This window comes from Chiloscyllium punctatum, chromosome 27 (assembly GCF_047496795.1).
Source record: "Chiloscyllium punctatum isolate Juve2018m chromosome 27, sChiPun1.3, whole genome shotgun sequence".
NCBI lineage: Eukaryota > Metazoa > Chordata > Chondrichthyes > Orectolobiformes > Hemiscylliidae > Chiloscyllium > Chiloscyllium punctatum.
Window position 1 is genome coordinate 1,136,859 of NC_092765.1, and position 9,139 is coordinate 1,145,997.

The 9,139-nt window shown below is 45.0% G+C and overlaps 1 protein-coding gene across 1 annotated transcript; it reads right to left on the reverse strand.

Annotated features, from left to right (window-relative positions):
* Nucleotides 1-1,777: 1,777 nt before the first annotated feature.
* LOC140453273 (testis-specific serine/threonine-protein kinase 3-like) lies at nucleotides 1,778-5,895 on the reverse strand. The gene is made up of 2 exons (XM_072547829.1): nucleotides 5,682-5,895; nucleotides 1,778-3,002 (listed from the first exon to the last, which is right to left on the reverse strand). Exons 1-2 carry the CDS (start codon nucleotides 5,824-5,826, stop codon nucleotides 2,335-2,337), a joined length of 813 nt encoding a protein of 270 aa, XP_072403930.1. The 5' UTR covers nucleotides 5,827-5,895; the 3' UTR covers nucleotides 1,778-2,334.
* Between the last annotated feature and the right edge of the window lie 3,244 nt (nucleotides 5,896-9,139).

Here is a 9,139-nt window from a genome sequence, read left to right on the forward strand (position 1 = left end):
GGTTCTCACTGTCAACCCTATCTAACCCCCTAATCATCTTGTACACCTCTATCAAATCACCCCTAAACCTTCTTTTCTCCAAAGAAAACAACCCCAAGTGCCTCAGCCTTTCCTCATAGGATCTTCCTACCATACCAGGCAACATCCTGGTAAACCTCCTCTGCACCCGTTCCAGTGCCTCCACATCCTTCCTATAGTATGGCGACCAAAACTGCACACAATATTCCAGAAGCGGCCGCACCAGAGTCTTATACAACTGCAGCATGACCTCAGGACTCCGGAACTCAATTCCTCTACCAATAAAAGCCAGTACGCCATATGCCTTCTTCACTGCACTATTTACCTGGGTGGCAACTTTCAGAGATCTGTGTACATGGACACCAAGATCCCTCTGCTCTTCCACACTACCAAGTAGTCTACCATTAGCCCAGTAATCCATCTTTTTATTACTCTTACCAAAGTGAATCACTTCACACTTAGCTACATTGAACTCCATTTGCCACCTTTCTGCCCAGCTCTGCAGCTTCTCTATATCCCGCTGTAACCTGCCATATCCTTCCTCACTGTCTACAACTCCTCCGACTTTTGTACTCAATGACAAGTTAGATGCGGAAATGTTGTTTCTCCTCAATCTAGGACCAGAAGGCATAATCTCAGAACAAGAGGATTCCTATTTATGACAGATGAGGAATTTCTTGTGAGGCTTGTGAATCTGTGGAATTACTTAGTACAGAGGGCTGTGGAGGTTGGTCTCTGAGCTTTCAATTCCACTTCCTGGTTATTTTTACTGAGATTTATGGGGGAAAAGGCAGGAAAGTGGAGTTGAGTGGAACAGATACTATGGGCTGAATGGTCTATTAAGACTGCCTGAATGACCATCTTATAGTCTTTAAAATCAGTGTTATTCATGTGAGTTGTTGCTGGTTTTTAATGGGTCAAACCAAGCTTTAGCAGTGCACGTTCACTGACATTGAATCACACGTGACAGGAAGCTAGCTGCAAAAACTCAGCAAGTCTGGTAGTATCCGTGGGAAGAAACTAGAGTTGTTCAGAACTTCCTCAATTCTGATGAAAGGTCACTGGACCCAAAGGGTTAACTGCTTTCTCTCCATAGATGCTGCTACTGCTGATCCATCGAGCAATTTCTGCTTTGGTTTGAAATAGTCCCTGTTTCATTTGGAGACTCACTGAAGCTGTTACTTAGCATGGTGACGAAAGCGAACATCTGAAAACGAGCCTTCCAACTCAGCGAGCAAAACTACATCCATAAGTCCCTATAGATTAGGAAAAAATGTATAAAACTTGTAATCTTACCATCACAACCCATTCATCTTATTCTTGTTATGAATGAAGTCAGGTGATAATATTTCCCCATTGAACCGATCCTGGTTCTCCTTTCTATAGGTGGCCCGTTGTGGCCTGGCTGTACAATGGTATCTGTACACACAGCATGTTGTTACAAGTCAGAGTTTTCTCCTGGACGCCTGACTGCCTTTATGTATGTGTGTGGGAGGGCTTCAGCCAGAAATGAAAGACACTTCGGGTCAAGCTGTGTCTGTTTGGGCATCTTGTTTATTGGGACATATCAACTTGAACCTTTCAACCCACCAGAGCGTTTTGAAAACAACGTGGACTATTTTGACGACTTTCATTAAGGGCTCAGTACTTGCCCACCCTGAATAAAAACAAAATTTTACAAGGTTCTCTCGAGCAGACTCTGATGTTTGCTGCTCAAACCAAACACGTCTTTTAACAGAAAAGTTATTGCATGATCAAAAGAGAATTGACCAAAACTTTTAAACACTCTTTCAAGCCAAAAGGAATTAATAACGTTTCTATTTCTTGATGTTCCCTCATTACTTGTTTAAACTGGAGGATTGTTACGAACTTTAAAAACGTACGTGTCTTGTGTTCGAGTTATCCCTCGGTGTGGAACCTGGATCGCCTTCCAACCGTCACCTGTGCATATCCATCCAAAACCCTGCTTCGGGCCTTACACACAGCTTATACACATTGTAACTTCTAGTAATGTGTAATAGATTGTGAATGTTCATACCCACCAGTCGGTGATAACCCATAATGACAAGTCATATATGAGACAATATTCACTGAAGCCAATTGCAATGTTGTTACACTGTTTTATCTTGACAATAATGGCCAGTATTGCCCAGGGCCTGTGCTGCCATCTAGTGACATGTAAGGCCGTGTTTTTCCAATAATTTTAGACACTCAGGAAATTGGGCACCACGTCAGCAGCCAGTGTCCATTCGTACCCTGCGTACTGCATTGTCACTTTTTTTATAAAGGTGAAACGACCAGTTTTGATTCTCATGTTTATTGGCTGTCTGATAACCACGGATGGAAGCAGACCTCTTGGATCGGAGGTCTCAGACTGCAATCGGGTTCCAACAATCTTCCAACAAGGTCTCTACATTCTCGGCTCAGCTCCAGGTGCTGTGGGAATGCCACCCCGTTCTGCTGCAGCCACAACATCTTTGGAATGTTGGAGTCATCGAAAGGCAGGTGCCCGCACAGCATGATGTATAACACAATGCCCATACTCCAGATGTCACTCTTGATGCTCTCATGTGGAACTCCCTGGAGAACCTCGGGTGCAGCGTAAGCTGTGCTGCCACAGAATGTTTTGCTTAACTCCGCTGTCCCAGTCCGGAAATTCTTAGCGAAGCCGAAGTCTGCCAATTTCACATTGAAGCTTTTATCCAGAAGTGTGTTCTCACATTTCAGATCTCGATGAGCAATACCACAGTCGTGACAATAACGAATCGCTGCTACAAGTTGACGGAATAAGGTTTTTGCCAGTTCTTCTGGTAACGGCCCTTCCTTTTTGATGTGTTCTAGAACATCCCCACCTTCCGCAAGTTCCATGATTATACAGATCTTGCCATCGTCACTCTCCCAGATTTCGTGAACCTTTATGATATTTTTGTGATCCAAGTTCTGTACTATTTGCAGCTCTCGTGGGAGAAATTTGTGGATGAAATCTAGAAACGGAAAATGCAATATTTTTTATGGTTTGTTGCACGCAATTAACACTTTGCTACAAGACCTTTTGTTATTGAGTAGAGGACGGTCTGCACTGTGAGCGGGGGCTTCAGCAGCATTTAGCTACTGGCAGATAGTGCTGGCTTTGACGGCATCCCAGCAATGAATAAAAAAATCCTTCTACACAACTGCAAGTGTACTCTTAAAACACACCGTCCGGATATATCAGGTGTTGAGGTGCTTTTGTGACAAAGTGGTAATGTCTCTATCTCCGAGCTACGAGGCCAGGTTCAAGGCTCACCTGCTCCAGAGGTGTGTAATAACATCTGTGTGATTGGAAAATATGTGGTCTAACTGAGGGATATGGAGACCAGAACTGTACACGGTGCTCCAAGTGTGGTCTAACAGAGGGATCTAGAGACCAGAACTGTGCACATTGGCTGGGTATATGAATAAAAAGGGTTTGGAGGGATATGGGCTGGGTGCTGGCAGGTGGGACTAGATTGGTTGGGATATCTGGCCGGCATGGACGGGTTGGACCGAAGGGTCTGTTTCCGTGCTGTACATCTCTATGACTCTATGACTCTAAGTGCTCAAGTTATTGAATAACTAACTCAAATTGCACTTTAAAAAAACAAATATCTGATTTGTCTTTAAATTCTAACCAATCAGGAGCCAGTCAGCTGTAGCATTGTTTATGCAGTAGCTATGTATCTCAACAAAGCAGCTGTAAGTACATCTCAATAATCAATAAGCGATGTAGTATCCTTGTCTGTACATTTGTTTTTGCAATTTTGTTGGGAGCCGGAAAGGTAATATGTTAACCTTGTTCATCCTGATTTCTAGATTGTTTTCTGTTTTATTTCCTATTGGGTTGCAGGGTTCTCGTTAAATCAGAACTGTCCCTGCTGTTCACACATTCTTAAATCTTTCAGGATTTACTTTATTACCCTTTCCCCCTCTAGTCTCTTATTATTCGCGTTTTGAACCATCAAATTTTTCTCAGTACGTGTAGCTCAATCCACTCATACTTTTTTTTCAAATTTAATTCCACTTTGAGAGGGTTTAGATCCGAAATATTGTTTCTTTCCCCTACAGCTGCTGACGGATCTGTTTTTGTATTAGACGTGAGGAACTCTCCTTCTCAATTTCTTCCCTCGCCTGAGGCGTGGTGACCCTCAGGTTAAACCACTCTCAGTTGTCTTTCTCTCTAATCAGGGAGCAGCCCCATGATCCTCTACTACTCTTAGGGACAAACAAACTGCAGATGCCGGAATCCAGGGTAGCCAAGCAGGAGGCTGGGGGAACCCAGCAGGCCAGGCAGCATCAGGACGGATAGGCAGGAGGCTGGGAGAACACAGCAAGGCAGGCAGCATCAGGAGGGACAGGCAGGAGGCTGGGGGAACACAGCAAGGCAGGCAGCATCAGGAGGGACAGGCAGGAGGCTGGGGGAACACAGCAAGGCAGGCAGCATCAGGAGGTGGAGAAGTCAACATTTCGCCTTGTTCAAGACTTTTCCAGCCACCTGTTTGTCTACCTGTGGGACTGTGACAACTTTATTAGACTTAACGGTTTGGCTGTTTACTTTTTAAATCCGTTATCTTTAGATGCTAATCATTAAAGATTTATATAATGTGACATCCCGATTACAGGGGGCGGCACGCTGGCTCACAACACCAGAACCCCAGGTTCGATTCCAGCTTTGGCTGTCTGTGTGGAGTTTGCACATTCCTCCCACAGTCCAAAGATGTGCAGGTTGGGGTGAATTGGCCATGATAAATTATCCATCGTGTTAGGTGCCTCGGTCAGAGGGAAATGGGTCTGGGTGGGTTACTCTTCAGAGGGTCTGTGGACTTGTTGGGCCGAAGGGCCTGTTTCCACATTGTTGGGAATCTAATCTCAACAAATACCGTTGGCAGTTATTTACATGCTGGGACAATAAATCTTAATTCTCACTCTAAATCGTGGAAAAAGTGGAGATTTGCTTTTCAGGAAGGGTAAGTCGACTCGATTTCTCTGCACAGATGCTGCTAGACCTGCTGAGCTTTTCCAGCAACCTCTGTTTTTGTTTGATTTACAGTATCCGCAGTTCTTTCGGTTTTGATTTGTTCACCAAACTCAATAAAATATTAGCAGCAACGGTAACAGCAATTTTAAAAACAGGAAAGTGAATCTGTACAACTTCAGGAGTGGATCACTTGAGTACAATGAATTACTGCTCCTGGGATTAAAAATGAGTTGCGAATTGAAGTCCTTTTAAAAAGTGAATGGAAGCTGAAAAAAATCCCTTCATCTTATTTTGCGAAGGTTTTATAAATAGGCGAGGATATTATTTAGAATTAGTCTTGTATTTTTGGCAAATGCATGGACTCCAAGTCAAATGTGGGAATTTGTTTTAACTGTCAGCTCGTGCGTGATGTTCGCCATGGTCCCAGCAGCGTCTCTACTCTGGGTAAAGTTCCTATCATAATTTCGGGGAGTTACTCGCTGTGTTAACCGTTTCAAAAGTCAAATAATTGTCGTAGCAACTGAATACTGAGCTGGGCAGCAGAACGCGAGTTATTGGTGCAGGTTTAGGGACTTCAGTGATAGCCGCACGTCATCAGGTGGACGTGAATTCTGTAGCTAATGAATTGGGACGGGTTTTTAAGAAATTGCTTATCCGCCGTGTGCCTTACCCTTTGGTACTGTCTGTCGGTTGATTATTTTGATGGCCACTTTCCTCTGCTGATCTCTGCAGTAAGCTTCCTTCACTTTGGAATAAGTCCCCTCCCCGATCGTGTTACCAAGTTGATATCCTTTAGACAGGAGCAGTTTTTCCATCGCTTCTCATCCACTTTCTTAACGAGTTTCAACGATCACATTCCTCAATTTAGCCAGTTCCACGCAACCTACCCAATGTTTCTCGGCTTCCCAGCTTATTTCTAAAATCGGACATTATATAAAAAAAAGCAATCCCGGGTGTGACCGCCCAGGCAAAATCAGGCCAGCGGATATAAATGTGACTTCATTATGATGCCATAATTTATCTGTTACTAAGGAGACTTTGTGCTGTCTGATCAGGATGTCTCGCTGATATTCAGGGTTTTAAAAGTCCTTACACCTCAATCCTTGACTTGTCTGAACTGCTAGTTGCTTCAGATTGGACCATCAGCCTCTCACCGAGATTGGAAGCTCCGCCTGTGGTTTCAGCTCTGGACCTTTCTCTCCGCTTCCTTCACCAACTCCCTCAAACCACAGCGCCTCACACAAACTCGGGACACTTCTGTCAGTCCACGGCTCACCATTCCGCCAGAGAATCAGGAAAATGACGCGGTTCTACTTGAAGACCCCAATTGAAAACCTGGGCAAAGGCGGCCTGAGAGATTGGGGGTCTGCCCTCCAGCCCCTGCAGTCTCTACAAACGTTGAGCCCCATGTTAATGCCGAGAGCAGAGAGGTTACTCCAACCTCGACACCATGGTGTCTTCATTTCCTGTTCCAATTTGACCACGATTCTAAAAACTGACACCAGGGTCAGAACCTGTTCCTTTTGACTGTTGCCTGATAAAGATTTACAAACATAATTCTCCATTTATGAAAAATCCGTGCCATTTGATTTGAGATGCCGACTGCCAACATGTGTTTACTAGGTAAAAACAATGACTGCAGATGCTGGAAACCAGATTCTGGATTAGTGGTGCTGGAAGAGCACAGCAGTTCAGGCAGTGTCCAAGGAGCTTCGAAATCGACGTTGGGCAAAAGCCCTTCCTCAGGAATAAAGGCAGTGAGCCTGAAGCGTGGAGAGATAAGCTAGAGGAGGGTGGGGGTGGGGAGAGAGTAGCATAGAGTACAATGGGTGAGTGGGGGAGGAGATGAAGGTGATAGGTCAGGGAGGAGAGGGTGGAGTGGATAGGTGGAAAAGGAGATAGGCAGGTAGGACAAGTCCGGACAAGTCAAGGAGACAGTTACTGAGCTGGAAGTTTGAAACTAGGGTGAGGTGGGGGAAGGGGAAATGAGGAAACTGTTGAAGTCCACATTGATGCCCTGGGATTGAAGTGTTCCGAGGCGGAAGATGAGGTGTTCTTCCTCCAGGCGTCTGGTGGTGAGGGAGCGGCGGTGAAAGAGGCCCAGGACCTCCATGTCCTTGGCAGAGTGGGAGGGAGAGTTGAAATGTTGGGCCACGGGGCGGTGTGGTTGATTGGTGCGGGTGTCCCAGAGATGTTTCCTAAAGCGCTCTGCTAGGAGGCGCCCAGTCTCCCCAATGGAGAGGTGACCGCATTGGGAGCAACGGATACAATAAATGATATTAGTGGATGTGCAGGTAAAACTTTGGTGGATGTGGAAGGCTCCTTTAGGGCCTTGGGTAGAGGTGAGGGAGGAGGTGTGGGCACAGGTTTTACAGTTCCTGCGGTGGCAGGGGAAAGTGCCAGGATTGGAGGGTGGGGGTTGTGGGGGGCGCGTGGACCTGACCAGGTATTACAGAGGGAACGGTCTTTGCGGAAGGCAGAAAGGGGTGGGGAGGGAAATATATTCCTGGTGGTGGGGTCTGTTTGGAGGTAGCGGAAATGTCGGCGGATGATTTGGTTTATGCGAAGGTTGGTAGGGTGGAAGGTGAGCACCAGGGGCATTCTGTCCTTGTTACGGTTGGAGGGGTGGGGTCTGAGGGCGGAGGTGCGGGATGTGGACGAGATGTGTTTGCTACCCTGCCTCTTTCTCGACGCTGGTATTCCTTTGATATCTGTGCGGAACAGGGTCATTTTACAAACAGCAGCAGCGAGGAGAACACCAAACTCAGATGGGCTGTGTTCATTTTATGATTGAGATGGCTATCGGGATCGCGAAATTACCAAGGACATTTGTAGCGATAAAAGACTCAATAGTTTATGTTTTGGAAATTTTAATTAAATATGTCTACACTATTGCAACACACGTGTGACAAGGTCGATGATGGTTACTATATTACTGACTCGGGGATAGTTTTCATTCAGTTAACTGAATAAATTTGAAATATATAAATGATTTGGAGTGGTGGTGTTGGACTGGGGTGTATAAGGTTAAAAATCACACAACGCCAGATTATAGTCCAACAGGTTTATTTAGAAGCACTAGCTTTCGGAGAGATGCTCCTTCATCAGATGGTTGTATCTGATGACCTGATGAAGGAGCAGCACTCTAAAAGCTAGTGCTTCCAAATAAACCTATTGGATTATAACCTAGTGTTGAGAAATATGTAAAGCTAGTTTCAATAATGATCGCCAGAAAACTATTGAATTGATATAAAACCCACCTATTTCACCAGTGTCTTTGAGGGAAGGAAATCTGCACTACAGAGTCTGAGCTACGCATGACTCCAGGTGAATAGAACAGTCTTTGCTTCTGAACTGACAAATCATGCAGCTGTATTAAACTAGTAAACATTCAATAAGAATAAAACAGATCCACCATTTAGTATTGTATTCAGACAAACCCTGCCTGGCCAAACCTGCAATATTCTACTCAGTCACATCCAGGGACATCTATAAAGAATTGGGAGAGTTGTTCTACAGACCAACCAAGCAACAGTCACACTCAGAATTATCGCCTACACCCAATATCCTTGACACTACCACCACTATCTCTGGTAAGCCTTACCACCAGCAGAACAGACCCACTAGAAGGAGCAGCACATGTGCTGCTTGGGGAGGGGGGTCCACACGCACACGTGCACACACACACACACACACACACACACACACACACACACCTGGAAATTCAAATGTGCAATAAAAAGGCCGAACCATTTGGAATCATCTTAATTCTGGAATGCCAAGTTGATGATTCATCTCAGCTTCTTCCTGAGGTCCTCAACACCACAAATGCCAATCTTCAGCTAATCCGATCCCCTCACTGTGATGTTAATTGGTGCCTGAGCATACTGGATGCTGTAAAGGCCCCTCTGTTAGAGCTATGACACTAGTATTAATCTGACAAGTATGTCCTGTCCATAAGCACACAGAACAAAAATTCTATCAGCCCAATTACCACACCATTAGTCTCCCCTCCACGTACAACATAGGAGTTAAAAGTAGACCATTCATCCCTTCAAATCTGTTACATCATTCAATAAGATTATGGCTTATTTGTTTTCACATTTTCAGCTACTCCCAAAACCCTTG